Source organism: Antechinus flavipes, chromosome 4 (genome assembly GCF_016432865.1).
Source record: "Antechinus flavipes isolate AdamAnt ecotype Samford, QLD, Australia chromosome 4, AdamAnt_v2, whole genome shotgun sequence".
Lineage (NCBI taxonomy): Eukaryota > Metazoa > Chordata > Mammalia > Dasyuromorphia > Dasyuridae > Antechinus > Antechinus flavipes.
The window spans coordinates 95829671-95857317 of NC_067401.1; the positions used below are offsets into that span (position 1 = coordinate 95829671).

Sequence of the window (27647 nt, forward strand, 5' to 3'; positions counted from 1 at the left end):
CTAAAATATGGTTAAATCAAGGAAAAGTGGTTTTCAAAAGTACGATGAACCTTTTTTAAAAAAAGATTAACTTTTGCTTATTTCTCACTAATACTAACATTCATTTCTTTTTATTTTTTTATTTTTTATTATAACTTTTTATTGACAGAACCCATGCCTGGATAATTTTTTTACAACATTATCTCTTGCACTCACTTCTGTTCCGATTTTTCCCCTCCCTCCCTTCACCCCCTCCCCCAGATGGCAAGCAGTCCTATACATACTAACATTCATTTCTGTAATTTATCTTACAGATACAAAGACATATGAATTCATTTCTACCAGAAGAAATTATTATTAGTCAGTTTAAATAAAAATTTCCAAAAAAGCAGACGATAAGTCTTCAACTCACAGAGCTCCTATATATTATAATAGTCTCTGAAAAACCATATTTAAAAATATCCCAAGCTATCAAAATGTTCATTTATATTGGTGTTTATCAAATTAAACAATTAAGGATAACAAAATAAAATTACCTGGGTAGATAGGCTATTTGGAATAGCTGATCTCCATCAATTGGCTGGTTATTAGAAAGGTCTAATAACTTCAGAGTCTGCAGAGTATCAGTGGGCCTATATAAAGAATAGAAATAAACTCTATTTAGCTTTTTTTTTTTTTTTTTTTTTTTTTTTTTTTTTTTTTTACTGAGGCAATTGGGGTTAAGTGACTTGCCCAGAGTCACACAGCTAGGCAATGTTAAGTGTTTGAAACCAGATTTGAACTCAGGTCCTCCTGACTTCAGGGCTGATGCTCTATCCACTGTACCACCTAGCTATCCCTACTTAAGCTTTTTTAAAGTGCATTTTAAGAAGATATTTGTATATTCCAATTTAATATACAAGATCATACAACAGTGAAAAATGTCATCAATTTATAATTTTGGTCATTCAGATTTTATGGCAGATCAGCCTAAGTTGGAAGTTTACCTTTTTTACTATAAGAAGAAAAGGGGAAAATAAATGAAAGCATAAACAAAAGGGACAATAAGCAAAAGGTACTGGTAAAGATGTATACATATTTAGCTTAACTTCAGAAATGAAATTTAACCTAGTTTCAGAAAATGAAAGTCCTCTTTAGGAACTTTAGAACATTTAACTCTTTTATGCAAATGGATATAATTCATTACAGTAAGCCTAAAATATTAACCATTTATTAAAGCAGATATGACAGAAATTTTACCCTGGAAAAAGTTTCTTTACAAGATAACTAAATGTTTTTTAAAATTTTTTCAATTACATGTAAACAAAAATTTTTAATTTTTATTTTTTAAAATTTTGAGTTCCAAATTCTCTCCCTTCATTCTGCCCCTCCCTCCCCCCTTGAGAAGGCAAGAAAATTAAATGTTTTGAAAATAATAATTTTAATCCATAATTTCAACTGACTCATATTGTTTACCTTCAATTGGTAAGATTTCAAATTGAAATATTTGAAAAATTATTTTTTGTTGCTCAGTTGTTTTTCAGCTGTGTCCAAATCTCTGTGATCCCATTTAGGGTTTTCTTGCCAAACCTATAGGAATAATTTACCATTTTCTTCCCCGGCTCATCTTAGAGATAAGGAACAGAGACAAACATGGTTATGTAATTTACCAAGGTTCACACAGCTAGTAACTATCTGAGGACAAATTTGAACTCAAGAATATGAATCTCCCTGATTCCAGGCTCAGCATTCTATCCACTGTATCACCTAACTATTCTTGAAAAATGACAAAGACTAGGGCAGCTAGGTAGTCCAGTGGATAGAGCACTACCCCTGAAGTCAGGAGGACCTGAGTTCAAATTTGACCTCAGACATTTAATACTTCCTAGTTGTGTGACCCTGGGCAAGTCACTTAATCCCTTTCTCAGCAAGGGTTGTCTCAGTAAGAAAAGAAAAATGATAAGGATAGTAAAAAAATTAAGAAGAATTTTTTAATCAAAATTTTAAGAGCACCACTAGAAATCAACATTAAATACTTTAAATTCCTACAAACTGCAAACCATAAAATGGTGACTTCAGAATTTAAAAAAAAAATTCCTACCTTTCTGAAATTATAATATCATTAGATGCAAGGTATAATTCTTCTAGAACTGGCCATCCTTTAGCACACCACAGAACCTATTGGAAAAATTTGATGAAGTATAAAGAGTTATTACCCATTTTCCTATCCATTTATTTTAACATATAACATGAGTTGTGATTTCATTTCCAGTGTTTTTCTTCCACATGAACTCAATTTGGTTACTATTTTATAGCGTCTACAGGATAAATGTGGTACCTCCAATTTAATTAATTACTGCCATGTTTCAAGCAATGAATATCAATAAGAAGATGATAACATTAAAATATTAAAAGGCATGTTTTAATGATGATAATATGTACTATTGAATACACAACTCAAAACCATATTAATGGACCATTAAGGGATATCTTAAAATGATTGAACTGAAGAGGTAGACTAAATATATTTCATTTGATATAGTATGTCATATCACTAAAGAAACACTTGGTAAGAACTAATAGGAAATTAATCATCAATATCTTTTTTCAATTGTGTGTTTATATAGATTACCTGGCAAAACTGTACCTAAGTACACCTATTCCTCACACACAAATTCCAACAAATTTAATTCTCTCACTTCTTAATTGAATTTCTAGGCTCTAAAGTCAAATGAGTTGTTGCAATATTTCATTTTTTATTGAGTAAACCAAGAAACAAGATATTATGATTTAGCTTAGCGGTCATTATCTTTTCCTCAAATATAATCATAATCCAAACATCATTTTACTGAGAATTCCGATATTTTTTCAAGACAGGCAATCTCAAAGTCATCTTTGACTAGTCTCCTTTTTCTTCACCTTCATAAGGCAATCAGTTGCTAAGTATCTCTTACCTCTAAAATATCTCTAAAATAGATTCAGCCCCTTCTTTTGACTTAACTAGCCATTATTTAAATTTAGGCACTTATCATATTGTCTTTAGGATTATAGTAATAGTTAATTGGGAGGCCTTCTTCTAGTCTTTCTCCTCTCCAATTCATCCTCTACAAAAGTACCAGATTTATCTTCCTAAGGAGCTGGTCTGTGTCATTCCACTGCTCAAAAACCTTCAGTAGCTTGCTATTGCCTCTAAGAATCATACCATTGACTCTAACATTTAAAATCTACTATAATCTGGTTCTCACTTACCTCTTTAGATTTATATCAAAGTATTCCCCTTCATGGATAAATTTAGTTAAACAGGATTACCAGCTATACTCTAACCTCAGCATTCCATTTTCCCACCTTTATGTATTTACCCAAACTATTACCTCAACTCAGCTTACAAGTCTGAGCTTCCTTCAAGGCTCAGTTCAGATATTACCTTCTCTAGGAAACCTTTCTTGATCTTTCCATCCTAGTTATCATAATTCTCTCTCTCTCTCTCTCTCTCTCTCTCTCCTCAAATGGCTTCACATCTCTGAGCATATTATATTGACTTCCCAATCCCTCAGCAAGTGTAAGTTCCTTGAGGATAGGGACTATTTTGACTTTTCTCCTAAAAACCTAGACTATAGACTGTCTCACAAATAACAAATGGTTAATAAAAGAGATTTAAAAAATTATATTTGACTTAGAATGTAATTTTCTGGGCATGCTTAAAAGCCAATAAAAATTCCAATGAGAGAAGTATCTTAGTGCAAAACTAATTCCATGGAGTGAACTTCCTATTTACCCTTCAAGTTCAGCTACAAACTGTATCCAACTTAATTGTGATATCCTTGATCTTTAAATAGTGAAAATTCTATGCACCTTTGCCTACTCAACTCATGCACTAAAATAAAGTTGCTGACATTTCAATTAATTTCAGATTTAACAAATAATGATTAAGAAAGATAGGGACTGAGGGAAATGGGGAAAGACAGGATGGGAAAGGACAGGAGAAGATAGAAGATAGAAGAGGAGTTAGTTATTTGTATGTAATGTTGTATTTAACCACAAAACTTTTAATCATTTCTAAGTACCAAAATTTCTGAATACTTTCTCTCTATAAGGTACAAATAATGATATACTTTTTATCAGTGGCCCAGCTTATTACAATGGTGCCCTTACAACATTGTGTTCAACATCCCTTTAAAAGATCAGAGGATTATAGATCTAAATGCTGAAGAACCCTCAGAGATAACTGAGTCTAATCCTCTTATTTTCAGACAAGCAAAATGAGGTCTAAGAAGTTAAATGATATGTCCAGGTCCTCACAAGTAGTATCAAAGACAGGATTTGAATGCAGTTCCTCTGACCCTAAACCCAGGGTCCTTTCTAAAGACTGTTTCATGGTACTATGCATTCTTGTGACTAATTGTAATGAAATGAAAATATTTATGCTTAAGTATATATGTATCACATTTTTATTTAAGGAACCTACTAAAATAATAAAAAGCTTGCAATTCCAAACTACTACCAAAAAATAAAATAAATTGTAAAACAGATTACCTCAGTCCATGTTATTCCTGTTCGATTAAGCACTAAAACCTTCAATGCAGAAAATGTAAAGGATGGAGATGATGAATCATAGGGAAATTTTAGTTTATTTTCACTGTGTAGAAAAAAAGAATAAAGTAGTGTGTTAATTTCAACTGAATATAACCAAGTGAATCATTCAATTAAATTGCCAACTTGGAAAATAATAGTAGGACTTTAGATAGTCTTGTGTACAAACGAATTTGATTTTTAAAGAATCTAAAAGAGTATTAAACCTTAAAAATTCTGTTTTCGGAAACTAATTTGATATTTAAAATACAGAAACTCCTCCTGTGATCTGGCCAACTGTTCTGATTTATTCATTTTATGGTGCAAAAGAGAGAATTACTTTAAGGTCAAATAAAGTGACTAATTTTGATAACCAATTTCTCTAAGAAGTTTCAAAATAAAGTCAGGACCTAACTAGTTCCCCTACACCCTAGAGCACCATTAGCATAAAAAGCAGTAACACTGGTTTAGTTTCATTATCTTCTGATTCTGTTTCTTTGCCTTTGTGACTGAAAAGTAAAGATACCAGAAAAGCCTCTGTCCTATTTAGTAATTCTAAGAACAAGTTTCTTATTGTTTATCCTACCTGAACAAAGCTAAGAGAAACAACTAATACAAAAGAAATGTAACTTGAGGCAATCAGTACCCAAAAAGATATTGTAATATAATAAATCTAATAAATAATCTAAAAAAAATCTAATAAAATCAAAATAATAGGGATTAAAAAAAAGTCTAATACATTGATTCAAAAAATCAACATTCCAAATTTGAGATGTGAGAGGCATGATTAGGAAATCATTAGATTAAAAAGATCTATAGCTGTATAAATCAGCAATACAAAAAGGCAAACCCCAAAAAACAAAACAAAACAAAACAAAAAACTCTAATGTAATTTTAGAGTACATTTTTCCAGGGGAAAAGAAGTGACAGTACTTCTATACTCTGACCTGGTCAAAACATGTCTGGAGTATTTTGTTCAGTTCCATTAACCACATTTTAAGAAAGACACTAATAAACTACATTTAAGAGGGTGATCAGGATAACAACTATTCAATCCTGGAAAGATTTGGAAGGATGTGCTGTCTTCCAAAATATGAAACACTACCATGTGGAAGAATTAGATTTGTTCTGTTTAGCTCCAAAAGCTAAGGAACAAAATGGTGCCATACTTTTAGCTCATATAAGAATAAACTTGCTAACCAGCACTATGGGATGCCCCTGGAAAGTAAGGAGCTCTCCTTACTTCACATCTTCAAATAAAGGTATGGATGATCCCTTATAGGTATGTTTTAAAAGAGATTCTTAAGCAGATATGATTGCATTAGATAATCTCAGGTTTCTTTCAGCTCTTAAAATTTTATGATTCTGAACAAAAACTTAGAAAGAATATCCTTTGAAAAACATGGCCATATGTCCAAAGAGAAAAAATAGTGGATCAAATTACACCCATAGTTGATCCCACCCATCTTTCACTTTGAAATACAATTAATTTCATGTCTATTCTGAATTATACCTGAACAGGACAGGTGTGACTCACCTGTATATGCAAGTTGGTTCAGGTTTGAAAGGGGAGGCCTGGTTGAGGCACTTGGAAAATTTGGTTCTGCAGGTTAAAACTAACCAAACATTCTGGATGTACTGCACAAATGATTTTAATAAAATAAATTAATAGTAGTTTAGTAAAAATCTATTTTCAGGCTTCATTAAACAGAGTTCCATAATGAAATTATTCTTATTGCTATTTACAGGACTCTAAACAACTACATTTTAAAAGATTTTCCCCACATAAGCCCCAAAATATTTTGCTGACATCTCATATACTAAACCTATAAAAATTCAATTAATCATTCCATTAATTTAATTAGCCCAAAATTTAAGAAAAAATGGGGACAAATCCAGCTCCTCTGCCAGTTATAATAAACCAACAGATATAGTTACAACTACAAAATTTAAAATAATAAAATTAAACTTTTTTTATTAATAAACCAACAAACTATTATTGAGCCCAGGTATATAGCTATTTAATTAAATAATTAATATTCTCTTAAATTATAGCTTATGTTTAAAAAAAAAGCTAAGATCTAATTCCATTAAAATTTTTATAGTGTTACAATGTAAACCCATTACTTCTAAGAAGTACTATGAGACACTAACTACCCAGTGGGCATAGATTAGGATTTGTACAGAATGTTAATTAGCAAGTAACAGAAAGTTCATACCTGAGATTCAGAACTTCCAGATATTTGAGCTGAGCAACAATGGAGATCACTTCATTCCATGATGACAAGAGATTTTTTGACAAATCTATCCTTTTGATATCTGAGATTACATGTTAAGAAACACTCACTTCCAATCATAAGAAAGACCCCATATACATCAAAATATTTATAACAGAACTGTTTATGATAATAAAGAACTAGAAACAAAGTAATACCCATGGATTTAAGAATGGCTAAATGAATTGCGGAATATTAATGTAATAGAATATTACTGTGCTATTAAAAAAAATGAATACAAAGAAATAAGTAAAGACATGAATTGAAGCAGAGTAACATAATTAGAGCCAAGAAAACAATTACACATGACTACTGACATATAAATACAAAGAACAACAACTACCAAAAAAATGTTAAAAAATCACAAACTTGGCCACAAAGAAGAAAAATGAGAAGACATCTCCCCTAAACTCTTTTGCAAAGGTGGGGGGGAGTAGATCCAAAACATTCCCTAAATTGACTTAATATAATGATCAGTTTAGCTTATAGTTTTTTCTTTAAAAATTTTTTTTATCTTAGAATTGGTCATCAAAATGAACAACATCCTTGATGCTTTTGATCTATAGTGCTGCCAAATGTGTGTGTGTGTGTCTGTTTGAGCTCCTGACAGTGAGGGACTTGATGCAGTGAAGAGGAGTTAGAAATATTGAGAGAAATACTGATGGCCAAATTTTACAAATCTTCTATGTTCCTTTGATCTTAATTTCTGAACTTTTCTGTTATTTCTAGAAGAAGCCAAATAAAGCTGAGAACAAAATGTTAGACATTATATTCCTGCATTCTATAACAAATGCATTTAAGATTCAAGTTATCACTTCAGATTTTTCTTGTGCAGCATGATAAATGTGGAAATATGTTTAGAAGAACTGCACATGTTTAACATATATTGGATTTCTTGCTGTCCAGGGGAGGGGGAGGAGAAAGGGAAAAAGAAAAATTTGGAACACAGGATTTTTCAAGAGTGTATGTTGAAAACTATCTTTGCATGTATTTTGAAAATAAAAAGCTATTATTAAAAAAAAAAAAAAGACAACTAACCATAAACAAAAGGTTCAAGTCTAGAATGATCAGAGAAGATATCAAGTAATTGTATTGTCCAAGCATTTATTAAGCATCTACTGAGCGCCAGAGAGATGAAGAAAAAAATGAGAATCATTATCCTAACAGAATTTACATTCTACTGAGGGACATAACACACACACACACACAATTGAGAGAGGGGCACGCTTGGGACTCGCAATCACAGTTAAGTAAAAAAAAAAAAACACTGGCCTGGACTCGGAGGTTCTAGATTCAAATATATCAGAGACATCTGTTTAACATCTCTGTGGTCTTGTAAAATCACTTAAATTTCCTAGACATCAATTGTGCATAAAATCCCAATCAAAAGAACTGGATTTAAGTGACAAAACTCAGACCAACAAGATCCTGGTTCAGCTACCTTACCTAATACTATTGGAAGAGACAGATATTGGGATGCCCAACTCATCCACCCTAACACAAGATCACAAATTATACTTCAGTGTCTCAGAATTAGTCTGCAGAATGGTGCAGAACCAAGAAACTATTATCAATCACATTTTCTGACTTCACAATGACAGAATTAGGACTTAGTAGAATAGCTTCTTGCACAATCTCTACCTGGACCCCAATATGGAAGGAGCAGAGTAACAATGACTCTATAATTATATAAAGTAAACTTTGAAACATACAATAAGGATGGGAAATCTTTACCTAGCAGAGAGGATGAAGACATAAGCAAATAGAAGAAAAATTCTCAATAAATAAAGACATATTAGGTGTTAAAAACTACTAACACAAAATTTCAGATGAAGAAAATAATTGCACAAAAACTATATTTAAAAAAATGGATTAGCCATAAAGACTCCAAAAGTCAAAAGAAGAATTTAAGAAACAAAGAATAAACTTAAAATTCTTAAGGAAAAACTTGGAAGTTTAGAACAGAAGGTGAAAACTTTAAGTGGTGAACACCCAAAAATATTGAATAAATTAAACCAAATTCAAGAGTTAAATGAAACTGAGAAAACAAAACAAGAAATATTAGAACAAAGTTGAAGACTAAAAATTAGATCACATGAAATTATTCTCAAAAATAACTTAAATAGGAAAAAAGGTCCAAATCATTAATAAGTAGAGAGAGGAATAAAATTAGAGCAACTCTTAGATTTTACCTCATACTTATCAAATCAGTAAAACTGACAATAAAAGGAAAATTACAAATGTTAGGGGGACTTTGGAGAAAATAGTTATGTGAAAGCACTGTTGGTGGAGCTAGAAATTGATCCAACCATTTTGGAAAGCAATTTGAAATTATATCAGAAAGTTACTAAATTGTACATACTGTTTATCCCAGCAATACCAGCATTAAGCCAATACCACGAAGAGATCAAAGAAAAAGGAAAAAGACCTATGTGTATTAAAAAATACTTTTTTATAGTGGCAAAGAATTAGAAATATCCATCAACTGGGGAATAATCAAAGAAATTATGGCATATGAATATGGGAAAATATTATGCTATAAAAATTATGAAAGAGACATTTTCAGAGAAACCTAAGAAGATATATAAACTGATGAAAAGTAAAAGTGCAAACACTCAGCAGAATAATTTATGCAAAACAAGCAACTGAAATCTTAAGAATTCTGAACAATGGAGTAACACAATTTCAAGAGATGGTAATGAAACAGCCTATCTCTACCTCCTGATAGAAACATAATGTACACAGGGTACAAAATGAAACATATGGACAGAATGAGACATTTGGGCATAATAAGAACTGCAAGAATTTGTTTTGTCTATTTGTTAGAAAGACTTTTTTTCTTTTTTCCAATACAAGAAAAGAAAATATGCTTGAAAGAAAACAAATTTTAATTAATGGAAAAAAGATTTAAAATAAAAGAAAACAGAATGAAGATGACTTAATAATAACTGGACTACTTAAAAATCATCATTTGACAAAACACCTAGATACCATATTTTTAAAAATCAACAAAAGAAAACTGCCCATAACTATTAGAATCAGGAGATAAGATAAAAACATAAAGAATCAACAAATTACCACTTAAATGAAACCCCATATTTAAAACGATTATAAGTGCAACAAAGTCCAGAGCTTCCAGATTAAAGGGAAAAAATACTATAAGTAGTCAGGTACCAAGGAACCACGAAAAGGACCAAGGAAGGTTATGCAACAAATAAATTGTAAAGGAAAGAAAAACTTAGGATACAAAATATCAAGAGGCAAAAGAAACAGACTAATAATTAAGAATACTTGTCCTGCAAAGAAATATTTCTTTTATTTTTTTCTGAATTAAGAAATAAAAAAGTATTTCTGTAACACAGAATAGAAAAAAAAAAAGATAGCTGCACATGAAACTGAAAATCTATTATGAAATAATTTACCAAGCAAAGTTGAGTATAATCCTTAATGAAAAAAAAAAATGGATATTTAACCAACTGAAATACTTTCAGGTATTTGTGACAAAAAGACCAGAATTCAACAGAAAATTCAATATGAAAGATCCACAAGTAATATAAGTAATAGATTGGCATTCCTGTCTAGATTTAGACAGACTTTTGGGGATAAGAGCAACCTAAAATAAATAAATAAATAAATGAATAAATACACATATTTAAACAATCTGAAAGAGCTATACAATGATCAAGTCCTTTTATCCTAATTGGAGGAATAGGGTGAAAGATCCACTCTCCCTAAAGAATCCTTTAAGGGTCAAAGAGGAAGAAAAAAACAAATTTTGCAATTTTGTCCAATTTTGCTTTGTTTTGGTAAAGAAAAAGGATTAAGGAAAAGAATTACTGGGAAGAAATGAAGAAAAGGAGGGAAGAGATTTAACAATTTCTTACCCCAAAAACATACAAACAAGAGTTTGGGGGAGAGCAGTACTGGGCAATGAATGATCTAACATCATAAAGTGTGTGTTCAACCACAAGCTCAAAGAAGGATCATATTAGATATTCTCCATAATAATCACATCCCATGTTTTCAATACAACCATACTTACCTTTGTCCAGCAACACTCAAGGACTCTGCCACTTCCTTTCCTTGTGCAAGCTCTCAAACTTCCCAGTTCTGAGTCAGGCAACAGTATATGAGGGAAATTATAAGCATTCTGATTCCTGGGTGCCCAGAGTGGTAGAACCAAGAGTTAAACTAGCATATAGAATAATACATTGGGAAGAACAGTAAAATAATATGAAATAACTTTTGAAAATAATTTTTCATAGTAGCTATCATCTTAGATTCCAGTAATAGAACATTACTGAAAAAGGATACTAGGACAGGTTTGTGCAATTTCCCCTTTGTTACCAGCACAGCTCACTGCAGAGCTCCAAACAGAGACTTCCTGCAACTTGTTTAGCTGACTGAATGAAAAATACATGAATTATACACTCAGTTAAAATAAGTTCAGTAAGTATCACAGAACCTTACAAAGTTACTACTATTCGATGCAAAATTAGCCCTCAAATTCACCAGCCTTGCAGTTATTTCACAAGTATGTAAAATGTCAGATAGGAAAAAATGGAGAGAAGGGAGACTACAGAAGAAAGAATTTAGTAAGGAACAGCACAGGAACAGTAATAAGGATTTCTACATCAAGAATGGTGAAATGAGGCAGCAATAAGTAGACAGGATCTCAATCCAAGAAACTTCATAGGAAGTTTTTATCTGTGCTCTCAGTATAAACACAAACAATATCATTGAAAATCAAAAACATTATTTTTAGTTTTTTCTTTGTAAACTCTTTTTCTAAAGTCATCAAAACAAAAATTTATTCAATTATTACTGTAATACAATGCCTTAAAACATACTATATTTCAACATCATGATTTCTAAATTTCTAACTTCATCAAGAAATTGCCACCAATTCAAGGCAGATTGGCATAATGGATAAAAAGCCAGCCTGAAAGCCAAGAATTAGTAAATGAATAAAGCATTTATTAATTACTTATGATGTGTAAAGCACTAGTGCTGAGAACTGGAGTTAAAAATAAGTTTAAAACTTTATGTCAAATATCACTGATAAAAACATAATACATAAAGAATTACTGACACAAATAAAAGATCAATAGCCACTCATCAAGAGATATTACAAAAAAATACAAAGAGTTATAAAAAGGAGTTCCAAATTTAAGTATGTTTCTCTGACACTTGATGTCTTTTGACAATTCATAGAACTCAGAGCCAGAAGAGCATAGTCCGCATGTGGTGAGAGCTAGGATAAAATATAGTTCCTATCTGCTTTCACTGTGTTGATGTATTCATAAAAAAATGATGTATTCATAAAAAGACTGTTCTCTGTAGATTTTGAGATTGACACCACTGAACTAAGCAGCTCTCTAAGACTTTCAATTCTCAACTCCAGCTTGCAGAGTGAGTGATCACTTATAATGGCTGAAGTTGTCTCATACAGGAATCTATACCAGTGAAATCATACGTACAGTACCTATCCCTACTTAGAAGACCAGATGCAACAATTTATACATTTTAAATTATCCATAGAATCGTCACTTTTAACAAATAAAAATCCTAATGTGATGTCTCCAAGTATCTATTGAAATGATACTTGCAAAATGCAGTTATTATATGAACCATTACTTCTTTATATCTAACATGAACACTTGTAAGAATTATTACTGCTGCTTATAATTTGGGGGAAGAAGGAATATACGTACTTCCTTTTATGTATATCCAATTTTTTAAATATTCTCAGAGCACATGGTATTCACTTAAGGGATATCAAGTCATTAATATAAAATGTGGCTCTTTTTGAATATAATAATACATTCAATATTTCACTTATTTGAAAAAAAGCAAAAAAAACTAATAATTTTGTACTTTAAGTTTTTTAAGTGACTTTTAAGAAATATACAGTCTGCAATATTAAACAAAGGGCTAATTCTGTGATCTTAGATCCATTCAAGTGTTGCAATATCTACTTTAGAATATGCATAACGTTAATATTATTCATAGTTAATAACTAGGTAGCAAAGAATAATGAACATAATTATGAAGTGGTTCTGTGCAACAGATAAAAAAAAATTGCCTCTGGTTAATAAGTAAGTAGCCTGCATCCAATATGGTTACATTCCAAACAAAGTGGCCTACTTGCTGCATTACAAATCCAGGTGGTGTCTTTAGTCCTCCATTCCTGGAACTCAATAATTCTTCATCTATCTGTGCTTCCTGGAATCTCTGGGTTTTTTTTTCAAGGATTAGGTCATGTACTACTTTATAGAAAGTCTTTCTTGATCTCCTTCACTGTGCTTTCCCTCCTCATTGATCTTGTATTTCCTTTCTGTTTATATGCTAGATCCCACAATACAATGTAACCTCCTAGAAGACAAACATTGTTTTTCTTGTTTGTTTCGGCACAATTATATCCCCGGAATTTAACACAGTGTTTTGAACATAACAGGTGTTTAATAAATGCTTGATGAATTAAACTAAAATCTAATCTCAGGAGTGGCAACCAGAAGTCACTTTTAAGATGTCATCCTCAGGAACTCTTGATATTTCTAGGATGTTAGAACTAAATGTTAGTTGATGAATAAAAACTTGCAATGTGACCTGGACTGGAATATTATCACACAGGTCTTGATATCCACTGACTAGTTCTATTACCTCTGACATTCCCTTATAAAATTATTATTTGCTAAATGAACCTTACTGTCTTTGGATAAAATTGCACTGTATTTTTAACAGTTTTCTAATCTTACAGTTGAGGATGGGATTCAGGAACTACCTGGCTCTACTGCTTATAGATAGCTTGCATTCTATAAAAAAAGAATGAAAATATTAACACTGAAAGGGGAAAATATGAAAAACAGGAGGACAAATCTATCAATCCAGAGCAAGCAAGCAGGAATAACTAGAAATAAGAGCATAAACAACAAATACAGTACACATATAACCATCTCAATACTAGCCTTCTAGTGAGAGGTTTCAAACTTCTTGTTTCCTTTTATCTTCAGGGTCTTTATCAACAGTGCAAATAAACTAATCTCTAAATGTCTAATGTCTAAACCCTAAGCTTTTGAAAGTCTCTGTACTATTTGTCAATTATTTAATACAATTTGGCCCTCAGAACAACATATTTAAAAACAAAGTATATCGTAAAAATCTAGTTCATCAATATCAATTCCTCCTACCTTTGGAATTTTTTAAGAGAATCAAACCCAACAGTTTCTACAGGTTTATTTCCAATAACAATCATCTCATTTCCATCTTCTTCTTTAGTATTTTCCAATGCATAGCGATTCTTAATTGCAGTGAGAAAGTCCACTCCAAAATTTACCCGGTTTGGACGGATAAAGGATCCTCCTGTAGGATGCCTAGACAAGGGCACAAAGGAGTATATAAAATATAAAGCAGTCTTGTGAGAAATTAAATATCTGCAGTATAATGCTTCATAGGTTTATAATAAATTAGAAAGCATAGGTAGGGGAAATAAAAGGAATCAATACACCACAGTAGACAAAGTTCATTTCAGGAGTTTGGAACTATAAATTCTTCCTGAGTTTTGAAATTGAATTGCCATGTGATCTTAGGTAAGTTCCTTCACATGTAAGACATATCACTGTATACTTATTTCAATGGGAAGTTATTAAGAATTCATTATTTAGAATACATCCAGCCATTCTGGAAAGCTATTTGGAACTATGCTCAAAAAGCTATCAAACTGTACATACCCTTTAATCCAGCAGTGTTTTTACTGGGCTTATATCCTAAAGAGATTTTAAAGAAGGGAAAGGGACCTGTATGTGCAAGAATGTTTGTGGCAGCCCTCTTTGTAGTGGCCAGAAACTGGAAAGTGAGTGGATGCCCATCAATTGGAGAATTGAATAAATTGTGGTATATGAATAAATGACCAGCAGGATGATTTCAGAAAGGCCTGGGGAGACTTACATGAACTGATGCTGAGTGAAATGAGCAGGACCAGGAGATCATTATATACTTCAACAACAATACTATATGATGATCAATTCTGATGGACGTGGCTCTCTTTCACAATAAGATGAACTAAATCAGTTCCAATAGAACAGTAATGAACTGAACCAGCTACACGCAGCAAAAGAACTCTTGGAAATGACTATGAACCACTACACAGAATTCCCAATCCCTCTATTTTTGATTTCCTTCACAGGCTACTTGTACACTATTTCAAAGTCCAACTCTTTTTATACAGCAAAATGACTGTTTGGACATGATACATATATTGTATTTAACTTATACTTTAACATATTTAACATGTATTGGTCAATCTGCCATCTGGGGGAAGTGGTAGGGGAAAGAAAGGAAAAAGTTGGAACAAAAGGATTTGCAACTGTCAATGCTGAAAAATTACCTATGCATATATCTTGTAAATAAAAAGTTACAATAAAATAATAAAAAGAAAAAAAATTCAATATTCAATTAGTACAAGTATTGTGAAAATGTTAAGGGACTGCAAAATGGTACATCAAGACAGAATGTTGAAAAAGAAGAATGCTCTACATTTCTATAGTAATTTACAACGTTATAATTGTATTCCAAACACTCGTAGATGTCAGTAGTATAAGAATTATCATTCAAAGTATATAAAAGAAGAAACCAAAAAAAGCTTATGATCTCAAATCATAAAACTAATTATAACATACAATAATGTATATGGCATGCTAAATGTAGAATAATCAAGATTGTCTGTGTCTTTAAGTCAAAATCCAGCACACCACAATAATTCCCTTAAACTTTTATTAGTATTTTGCTATGTCTTTTTAATATTTTTGTCAGATTACAATAGAAGTATTAATTCTATCACTGCATTTTACTTTTAATAAGCTTGGGAAAAAATTTTAAAAGACACCCCAAAATGGCCAAGAAATGCCAACCACAGGAACTGTTTGCTCAGCCTTCTCATAAACCTGCTTTCCTCACTCTGAAATTAATTAAACCACTACCTGACACAAGTGCTCTGGCTTGCTTTATTCTGCTCTCACCATTCACAGGTTAGAGACCAGTCCAATCCAGACTACATTTAAAATTATTTTGTTAGTTCACAGGTTATCTTTAGAGGGGTGAATTAAGGACCTACACTCAAAGGCAACAGGAAACATCACTTCATGGCACATCTAGTTACTCTGACTCTTATACATGATGAATGAAAGTGAAAAAAAAAAAAGTAACACAGGTAGGAATAAAATCACATAGCAATATTAAAAAAAAAAAACCAAGTGAATGGGAGAAGAAAAAGGGAAGGAAGGAGAATGGAAGAAAAAAGGAAAAGAATGAAGAGAAAAAGATAAAAGGAAGAAAGGAAACATACATTTATTAGACAATTGTTATGTAACAAGCACTGTATTATGTACTAGGATACAAAAAGAAAAATGAGATTGCCCCTGCTCTTAACAACCTCAAGTTCTAATAGAGGAGGCAATATACATAGAACAGTTTAGTAAGAGAATGGATGAAAAGGTCTAATAGCCTTCAGTGTAAATTAGCACCCTCCCGGTGGTAAAATAATCCTGGCCTTAAATATATGAATTTCAAAATCATTCCTCTACTGCTGTCTCATCCTGGAATTTCTCTTAACACCTCTTTGTACTGACAGATACTATCACTTCTGTAGCCTGTTCACAATGGAATCTTTCTACAAGAACTCCCTTTTCCCATTGGTGAATTTTTCCTTGAGACTTCATAATATAGAGGGGTCCAGGCAAGCCTTTATTTTAACAAGCCCTGATCCCAACTTTCTGGACTTTACTATATATATGTATGTATGTATGTATGTATGTGTGTATATATATATATATATATATAATTATTATTATTATATGAATGGGATGGAATACGACTATGCTATAAGAAATGAAGGAGATTTGGAAAAAACCTAGAAAAACTTATATGAGTTGATGGAAAGTGAATTGAGTAGACCCAAAAGAATGGCTGTACTCAATTTATACAATGAAAGTCTCAGGTATTCTGATCAACACAATGATAAGCCACAATTCCAAAGGACTTAAAATGAAATATCTTACCTGCTTCCAGATAGTATTGATAGATTCAGAATGCAGATTAAAGCATATGTGGGGTTCTGGGGCCATGACTAACATAGAAGTATGTTTTGCTTAACTATAGCAATATAATAAGGTTTTGTTTTTCTTTCTTCCCCAGTAAAATGAAGAGTAAGATGTGGCAGCAGGAAATGGGAAGGAAAGAATTCATAACTAAAAAAATTTTAAATGGAATTAAAAAAAAAATCACTTCACCTGTTAGAAACCTTTCCCAATGCTCCTTAATGCTAGTGCCTTCCCTCTGTTGATTTTCTGCAATTTTGATATGTATATATCTTATTTGTACAAAATTGCTTACATTGTCTTTCCCGATATATTGTGAGTTCTTTGAGAGCAGAACCTATATTTTGCTTTTTTTTTCATCCTCCAGTGCTTGGCACACTGTCACGTAGCAAGTGCTTAACAAATGTTTACTGACTATTATATACTACTTTGCTTCTACATACACTACTTAGCATAATCAAACTGGTCTTTTTATTATTTCTCACATTCAGCATTCTATCACCCATTTTCATGCCTTTGCATTAGTTGGCCTTCATGCCTAGGACTACTCCTTTTTAACTTTTGACTCTAAGAAGCCTTAGTTTCCTTCAAGATTCAACTCAGGCACCACTTTCTGTATGAAGTCTTTCTAGAACTATCTGCTAGTGGCTGCTGGGTGTAATGAGAGCCACCTCCTAGTGGCTGCTGGGGATCTAATTCTGACCAGAAGAGTAGATCCCTTTATGAGAGGATGATAACAATACAAGGAGACTAAGAGGCAGTTGTATTCTCTGACCTCTCCCCTCTTTCCTCTTGTCTCCAATTTATTTCATTCCCAATTCACAAGCAACATCTGCATCAGTAAAAGCTGCTTTGCAATCCCTTCAAGTGTGGTATGATTTACAGCTGTGGGGGCTTTCAGAGAATCGACCTGCCCTTTCACACTTAGACATGATCCTTAACACCAGATCTCTCCAGTTATTAAATAGGGCCTCTCCATAGATTAGCTTGTGTTTCTTTTATATATATCTTATACATAGCTGTTACGTATGCTTCCCCTATTAGAATGTAAACTCCTAGAAGAAAAGTTCTAAATCACTTTTGTCTTTGTATCCTCAGCACCTAACACAATACCTGGTATACAGCAGGTTCTTAATAAATAAATGGTTACCAATTGATAACAAAAGCATTTTTTTAAAAAAGAAAGGTATATCTGTTATTGAGCATTATAAAGAGAAACTACTAAATAACTCCAGGAATGTCAAAAGTAGAGGAAGAGTTTTCATATATACCAAAACATACTGTACTGTAGGAAACTAGAAATAAAACAGATACCCAATAACTAGGGAATGGCTGAATAAATTGTGATTCATGAGTGAAACTAAATATTATTACACCAAAAAATTATGAAGAATTCAGAGAAGAGTCATACGAATGAATGATGAACCAAATACCAGAACCAAGTGAACAATATACACAATGAATACAATAACATAAAAGAAAGATACACTAAAAGACCTTACATTGAGAACTAATATAAGTGAATCTTCAATTCAGAGGACTGATAATGGGCCACACCTCCCTCCTTGTGGCTGAAAAGGGGTAAATATTAAAAATAGAATGAGATATGCTGCATGTGCAGTATGTCAATTTCCTTGCAAAACCTTTTGTTCCAAATTTTCCCCTCACTCCCTCCTCTAGCTGGTGGGTAGTCCAATACACATTAAATATGTTGAAATACACTGTACTTTTTAAAGAAAGGCTTCTATGATGAGATAGTACTGGGATATAACAGTGATGTAAAAATAAATTATTTTTTAAAATTTTCAATGAACAAATTATTTTTCTTTTCTGGCCTGACCTATAACCTTATTGAGAATAAGTCATATTTGAAGACCATTACCATCTACTCCCCACCCCACCCCCCCAAAAAAAGGTAATGTGAATATTTCAGGATAACGAGATAATCCTAACCAAATTAATGCAAATAAGTTTGCAATACAATTTTTAAAAAGGCAATTTTATTTAATAAAGCCTCAAGTGACTGAGCTACCTTATTGAGAATCAATCTAGAAAAAGAACCAAATCAAGTATTCTTAGGAATGATACTAAGTCTAAATATAAAAAAATTCAATGGTTATTCTGTGTCAGTTGGTTTTCATATAATTTTCTTCTCTCAAAAAACAAATAGCAATAGGTTTTTCCAACAGTATTAATAGCCAAAAGAAAAAAGAGAGTTCATTATTTCATATAATTTTCTACTGCATCTAAATCACAATGTTTCTTCTTTTCTTTCCCTTTTCCCATATTATGTCACATTCTTAGATAAATACACTGATGAAAAATAAAAAATTACCTGCATTTAAAATATATAGTCCCTTCATGGCTACCATCATGCTTTCCTCTTTGAGGGTTGTCCCATTCTATTCCTATCCAGGGTCCTAAAGGAAAAAAAAACAAGGTGAAATGAGAAATAATTATCATATGTGTTATGTCTTCCCCCCACTCCACAATATATTTCATAACATAAAACTTATCACTAAGATAATAATAATAAAGAACAAAATACTGTTTTTTTTGTGAAGGTGAGCTCATCCAGGTCATTCCTGTATCAAGCAAAACCAATAATATGCTTAACAAACATCTAAAAAAAAATACTATAAGACAGAAAAGTCTGTTAAAAGGGCTGCAGTTTTTTTTTCTTTTATTAAATAAAATCAAACACAAGTTTTTTTTTTATTCAGTAAAGAGATTTTAAGAACAACTTGTTATGCTAGTGAAGTTAGACAGAAAGACTAGAAAGTCACAGGTCACCATAATTTCATGGTAACAAAAGTAAACCTCAGTAGATAGAGTAGAACGTTTTCCACATCCAACAGGTAGAACATGCATCTCCAGCATTCAACTATAATTTCACTCTACAGGATAGACTACTTGCCCCTTGTTCACTCATTAAAACAAAATGGAATTTTTACTGTAGATGTTTTACTTGTAGTCAATCTCCTCTGTTCCTTAATCTGCTGCTTTTAGATTAACATTTGGCAAGGAGGTGAAAAGAGGGTAGCTGCAATTCTGCCCACTTTTCTAATCTTGGTTACAATAACTCATACCACGATAGATTGTCCTGAACTGTCATCTCAAGTTATGAAACAGTCAATATGTTATCCTAAATTGAGATGGAAGAGATATTGTTGCCATAATCTATGAGTTATGTCCACTTCAACTAGGCTACTTAGAACTAGGCTGCATAGTCCTACTTTAAATTTTTTCAAGCAATACATCAACCATTGTTCCAGGAGCTAGTACAACTTACAGGAAAAATAACTTTAAAAAGAAGAAGGAATTAATTCCAAATCCAAGAGAAGTGATTGGGATGGAGAGACCTATTGCAATAGGCCTTTCTTTAGTTTACATAGGGAGAATGCTCATATTTTCTCCTTTACTGGGAAGAATACATGCATGCACAGATATTCACTGCCAAGATACAAGCCAATATGTGAAACTTTGGAAGCAGCTACTAGTCATGACTGAGGATTTGTACTGTAGAAAGGCCAATATCTTCTAATTGTCTGTAGAAAGGGAAAAAAACCACAATGATTCAAGAGGGACTGAACCAGATCTGGGTATGCATCCAAAAGACTCTCACTCATTTCTTGGTGGTTTTTTTCCATCTTTGGTAATGAGTGAATTAGAACTTCTCTTAATTAGTAAAAAATAGGGAAAAGTAGTTGGGAGCACTATTTCTTTTGTATTTATTCTTTTCTGATCTTAAGTAAATAAGAATTCCAAGAAGAAAGAGCTTCAGGTAGCTTTCAGTTCAGGAGGCCCAGAGGTACCTTCAGAGTCCCAATGGTAACTAGAATCGGTAGCAGAGTCCACTGAAGACAGAAGCTGAGGCCAAGAGTAGCCAACAGAGAAAAAGCCTGTATACAAATGTTAAAAGATAGTCATCTAACAATGGCAGTTTCAGGGGAAATCACCCTGAAAGGGACACATACATCTACGGACTCTGGAAATGCACAGATTCTCAAAATCCAACAGTTATACTAACATGGGATTTTGTGAGGACATTCCATGCCAGGAATTGGAAGAAACCCTTTACCACATATGTTCTCCAGACAAGTGTCTTTCTTTCTTTATTGTTCAGTTATTTTCAGTTTTGCCCGACTTTGTGACTCCCTTTTAGTTTTACTTTCAAAAGTACTGAAGTAGTTTATCATTTCCTTCTCAAGCTCATTTTAAAAATGAGGAACTGAAGTAAATGGGGTTATTAAATGACTTGCCCAGAATCACAGAGTTACAAAATGTCAAGACAAGATTTGAAGTTAGGAACATGAGTCTTCCTGACTCCAGATCTAGCAGTTTAGCTGCCCTTGTGTCTTACTTCATTCGTATCATTGATTGGTAGGAGCCCACTCTCCTCAAAGACTTTGTGTGTGCAAAGGGAGAGTGCATGGTTTTGGAGAAATGTCTTATATTATATTCTATCATCTCAAAGTCTATCCAAATTCATGTTAGTTGTTTGCATGACACTATTCATCTCATCATCTACTTTCTCTTTCTCTCTTTCACAACATTTTTCTAATGAATGCCATTTCTTATAATGTGGCCAAAGTATTTCAATGTTTGATTCTCTAGAGAATAGGCTGAATTGAGTGATTTCACCTTTTTACTATCCATGGGAATCTCAAAAGATCTTCAGCATCACAATTTAAAAGTGTTTTCGGGTACTCAGAGCTTTCCTAATACTGAATTCAGCTCTCACAGCCATACTACTTGAAGACACACAACTTTAAGTAAATGGAATTTTGTAGGCAAGGTGATAGCTCTGCTTTTTTGTATGCTGTCCAGAGGTACCATAGCTTTCCTTCAAAGGAGAAGGCATCTTTTATTTTCATGGCTATAATCACCTTCTGCAATGATCTTTGAGCCTAAAGAGATGATATCTGACACTGCTGCCATTTCTTTTGCTATTTGCCAAGAAGTGATGGAACCAGTTGCCAATATCATAAATTTTAAAAATTTACATTAAGCTTAAAGCCAGCTTTATTAAAAAGAAAAAAATTATGGAATAAAAAACTTTTAAACACAGCACAACACAAAGAAATAATTACACATGAAACTATAAATCTACTATGCAAAACTTGCTATTCTTCCCAAATATACAACAAAATTATCATGTAATTGTTTTATTTCCTCCTCGATATGGCTACCTTTAGAAGCAAATAGGCATATATTTGTAAAACTATTCTATATTTATATTTATCAGTTCTTTCTATGGATGCAGATAGTGTCTTTTTTCATGTCTTTTATCACTAATTTGGATATTTATAATAGTCAAGATAATTTCAAAATCATTTCTAAAACTGTTGCTGTTCAAAATTATGTGATGATCAACTATGATAGACTTAGTACTTCTCAGCAATGCAGTGATCCAAGACATTTCCAACAGATTTGGGATGGAAAATGCCATCAGCATTCAAAGGGAGAACTATAGAAATTGAGTGTGAATCAAAGCATACTAATTTCATCTTTTTTTGTTGTTGTTGTTTATTTGCTTTTTCTCTTTTGTGGGGTTTTCCCCCCTTTAATACTGATTTTTCTTTCACAACATGACAAATATGGAAATACTTTTTAAATGACTGTACATGTATAGCCTACATTGGATTGCTTGCTGTCTTGGGGAGATAAGAAGAGGGGAAAAAATATGGGACTCAAAATCTTACAAAAATGAATGTTGAGAATTATCTTTACATATATTTGGAAAAATAAATACTATCGAGAAATAAATAAATCCTTAGATTTTAAAAGTAATTGCAATTGTCTACAGAAATAAAGAAAATTAAGCTTTTAGTTAAATAATATTTGTTTATAATAAATTCTAGAAATAATATAGCTATTGTCAACAAAACCACCTTTTAGGTACTGCATAATTGCATTATATGAAGGCTAATTAGATTAAAAGATACCAAAAGTCAAATCATGTCTATACAGTAAAAACCTAAAAAATTAGAAGCAGTGTCATAAAGGAGTTACAATCTACTTCTACTAATGGGCCAAACCTTCATTAAATCAATTACAATATAAAGAAAAAAATAAATTGTATCTACCTTTTACTGGAGGAACATTGCCAAAATAGCGCACTGTTCCAAGTTCTCCATTAACATCAATTCTTCGACCAATTACATCAGAAGGCACAGAATCACTCATGGCCATAAGAATAATATAAAAAAAATAATAATCTAGAAGAAGAAAAAACATGTTATCAAGAATTTAGAAAAAATATTTAGAAGACATTTTATAAATTAGTACTCCACAGGGAATTGAAAACAAAGAAAATGCTTCTTACTCATTTCCAATCTTTTCTAGATTTGACAGATATAGTAAAACCTGATATAACTTGTTTATATGATAAGGGTTTTATTTAACATAGCCCTATATAAGTACATAAAATTGTTTTTTAGCATCCTGAGTCAGTTCACTCAGTTCTTATAGGAGTAGGAGGAGAAAGGATACAAAATAGTATCTTCTAAGAAGACGGAAAATGAACCAAAGTAGAAGAATTATACGTCTCTTGCCAGAAGAACGTCTGAATGAAACCTTAGTAATAAGTGAGTACTGCTTATAGTGAAAAAACAAGCCAACCCAAAAAACTCAAAGCAAAAATTTTATAGAAATGTTCGTTATTTTTTAAAATGAGATATGTGAGTGGGCAGAACAAGACTCTTAATATAAACCAGCATCTGGCAACCTAAAGTTTTTTATTTAAACACTTTTATTTAAAGTTCAGAATTTCAAATTATAAACCTATCTCCCCTCCCCCTTCCTTTAGGCAGATACAGATTATATATGTGCAATCATGTAAAACATTTCCATATTGGTCATTTTGTACAAGAAAGTTTGACTAAAAGAAAAAAATGAAAGAAAATGAAAATAGCATGCTTCAGTTTATATTCAATCAATATCCATTCTTTCTCTGGAGGCAGAACACATGTTTGTTTCATCATTAGTCCTTTGAGATTGTCTTAAACCATTGTATTGCTTAGAATAGGCTAAGTCATTAACAATTCATTAAATTCTCCTGGTTCTATTCATTATTCATCAGTTAATGTGAGTCTTTCTGGGTTCTTCTGAACTCAGTCTGATTGTCATTTCTTATACCACAATAATATTACATTACAATCATATACCACAGACTGCTTAACCATTCTCCAATTGATGGGCATTTCTTTAATTCCCCATTCTTAGTCACCACAAAAAACTGCTATATTTTTATACAAATGTCTTTTCTATTAATGTCCTAGTTTTCCCACATCCCCTCCAACATATTCCTGTTTTGTCATGTTAGCCACTCAGATGGGTGTGATATGATATCTTGATATGATATTTTGATTCGCATTTCTCTGACCAATAGTGATTTGGAAGAACCTGAATTCAAATTTAGGTGCAGACAATTGACACTAGCTGCATAACCTGGGGTAACTCTGACTGCCTCAACAACAACAAAATAGTGAGTTAGAGTTTTTCTTCATATGACTATAGTTAGCTTTTATTTCTTTGTCTGAAAATTGCTTGCTCATATCCTTTAACTATTTATCCTTGGGGAATGTTTTGGATTTTTACAAATTTGACTCAGTTCTCTACATACTTGAGAAATGAGACCTCTATCAGAGATATTTGTTACAAAATTTTTTCTCCAGTTTTGTATTTTCCTTGCAGTTTTGAATGCATTGGTTTTATTTGTGCAAAAACTTTTATTTTCTAATGTTCTCTTTATCTTCTTGGTCCTAAATTTTCCCCTTATCCATAAATTTGAAGAGTAAACTATTTCATACTCTCTTAATTTGCTTAATTTACAACCATTATATGTAGGTCATATACCATTTTTGACCTTATCTTGATATACAATGTGAGATGTTACTCTCTAGCTAATTTTTCCCTTACTATTTTCCACTTTTCCCAGCAGCTTTTGTCAAATAATGAGTTTTTGTTCAAAAAGTTTGGATTTCTAACCTTATCATAAACTAGATTAATGTAGTCATTTACTATAATTTGTACCTAATCTATTCCACTAATCTACTACTCTTATTTCTTAACCAGTTTTCATAATTTCTGCTTTATAATACAGTTTGAGACACAGTGTGGCTAGACTGCCTTCTTTCACATTGTTCTTCCAGATAGCTTATTTTTTTTTTTAGCTCTATAAAGTGTTTTTGATAGTTTGAGCAGTAAGACACTAAACAAATTAATTTAGGCAGAATTGTCATTTTTATTATATTGGCTTGACCTACCTGTGAACAATATTTTTCCATTTGTTTAGATCTGACTTCATTTGTGTGAAAATTATTTTGAGCTGTGTTCATTCAGTTTCTGGGTTTATTTTGGCAGGCAGACTCCAAAATATTTTATATTGTACACAATTATTTTAAATTCAATTTTTATTCTTGCTGCTGGATTTTATTGGAAATATGTAGAAATGTTAAAGATTTATGAATTTATTTTGTATCCTGCAACTGTGCTAATGTTGCTAATGATTTCAAGTAGTTTTTTTAGTTGATTTTCTAGGATTTTCTAAGTATAACATCATATCATCTGCAAAGAATGATGGTTTTGTTTCCTCATTGCTTATTCTAATTCCTTTCACTTCTTTTTCTTCTTTTATTGCCATAATTAACATTTCTAGTACAATACTAAATGATAGGTGATAGTGGGCATCCAGCCTGAAGTTTAAGGTAACACTACCCACTGAAGGGCCTTTAAGTCATTGGTGTCAGGCAGATCAAAATTGCATTATACTTCAAACTCTTTGCAAAACCACAATGTAGAAAGATCACAGCATTTAAAGTCAGAAGTCGTAGAAGCTTCTCAATGTACTTATCTGATGTCATCACTCCAAGAATTGATGTTAGTAGAAAATGGAATGAATCTTAACTCTACTACACAGTACCTGTGATCACAGGGAAATTACTTTGCCTTTTTTCACCTGAATTTACTCATCAGAAAGCTGAGGGTTTGATCTAGAATATCTCTAAAATTCCTTTTAGCTCTAAATCAATGACTCTATGTTTAGACTTCATATTCAAATTTAGTAAATTGTCTTTGAAAGCAGGAACTTATTTATCCCTGTATCTTCTCCCTTGCAATGTATCTTTATATCTAAAGCAAAGTTGAGAATTACATTAATTTGCTTTGTATTAATCTCAATTAAATATTATCTTTTTATATGTGGCCAAGCATTCCTATCAACAGCAAGAACCCTGGCATCATGGAAATGTAGACACCAGCTGTGCAAAAGCATGAGGATGGGAAGAGTCAGATGACAATCTCATAGCAGGTGTTTAATAGAGCAAATGAACAAAAATCATTATGCCCCTTTGTTATAAATGACAACATTCCGATTTTCTGCACTGTTGTAGATTTTGAACACTTTTATGTGGAACCTTCATAATCAGAGAACTGGAAAAGACTTGAGAAGTGACATGATGCAAAATTCCACTCAACAATTTGCAAATATATTCTTAATTTCTCTTCTTCTCCCTCTCTTTCTTTTCTTCCCTCCCTACCTCTCTTCCTCTCTCTCTCCTTCCCTCCCTTCCTCCTTCTCTCCTCTTCCCCCCCTCCCCCTCTCCCTCTCCCTGTTTCTCTCTCTCTCCCTCTCCTTCTCTCTTTCTCTCCTGAAAATTTACAAGGAATTTCTCATTTTTGGACTTTATCTAATAAAGTTTTTCTTTAAAATGAACTAAAATCTGCTTCCCTATGACTTTTGCCAGCTCCTGAATAAATGTAATCCTTCTTCCACACAACAGTTTTATATATATATATATATAGCTGTATGCCCACTGTAGTCTTCACTTTTGCAAGCAAAAATGTTTCCCCCACAAAGGTTCTTTAAATAAAGTTATTTCTTCACCATCCCAGTCATCTGACTTTTTCTCTTTAAAATATAGTGATGCTTGTCAGATTGGCTAAGATGGTGAAATGCTGGAGGGGATAATGATGAATGTTGGAGGAGAAGTGGGAAAACTGGGACACTGATACATTGTTGGTGGAACTGTGAACGGATCCAACCATTATGGAGAGCAATTTGGAACCATGCTCAAAAAGTTTGACCCAACAGTGTTTCTACTGGGCTTATATCCTAAAGAGATCTTAAAGGAGGGAAAGGGACTCATATGTTCAAAAATGTTTGTAGCAGCCCTCTTTGTAAGTGGTAAGAAACTGGAAACTGAATGGATGCCCATCAATTGGAGAATATCTATAAATTATGAATATTGAATTATGAATTCATATGGATATGAATATTACAGAATATTCAGTAAAAAATGACCAACAGGATGATTTCAGAGAAGCCTGGAGAGAGTTACATGAATTGATGCTAAGTGAGATGAGCAGAACCAGGAGAACATTATACATGGCAACAAGACGACTATATATTATGATGATCAATTCTGATCGACATGGCTCTCTTCAACAATGAAATAATTCAAACCAGTTCCAATTGTTCACTGATAAAGAAAACCAACTACACTCAGAAAGAGGAGTGTGGGAACTGAGTGTGCACCACAACATAGCATTTTCACTCTCTCTGTTGTTGTTTGCTTGCATTTTGTTTTCCTTCTCAGGTTTTTTTTTCTTTCTAGATCCGATTTTTCTTATGCAGCAAGATAACTGTATAAATATGTATACATATATTGGATTTAACATATATTTTAACATATTTAACATGTATTGGACTACCTATCATCTAGGGGAGGGGATGAGGGGAAGGAGG

General features: G+C 32.4%; 1 protein-coding gene across 2 annotated transcripts in view; it reads right to left on the minus strand.

The window, feature by feature from the left end:
- The window catches only part of TBCE (tubulin folding cofactor E), an 82645-nt gene that overhangs the window by 25644 nt on the left and 29354 nt on the right, over positions 1-27647 (minus strand). For both annotated transcript variants that reach the window (XM_051993559.1, XM_051993558.1), the window contains exons 2-9: positions 22987-23118; positions 19233-19317; positions 13994-14176; positions 11118-11206; positions 6747-6846; positions 4492-4594; positions 2060-2136; positions 516-611 (exon numbers count right to left, since the gene is read on the minus strand). In XM_051993559.1, coding sequence (XP_051849519.1) covers positions 516-611; positions 2060-2136; positions 4492-4594; positions 6747-6846; positions 11118-11206; positions 13994-14176; positions 19233-19317; positions 22987-23092 — 839 coding nt within the window. In that variant the 5' untranslated portion in view covers positions 23093-23118. The remainder of the gene's footprint in view (positions 1-515; positions 612-2059; positions 2137-4491; positions 4595-6746; positions 6847-11117; positions 11207-13993; positions 14177-19232; positions 19318-22986; positions 23119-27647) is intronic.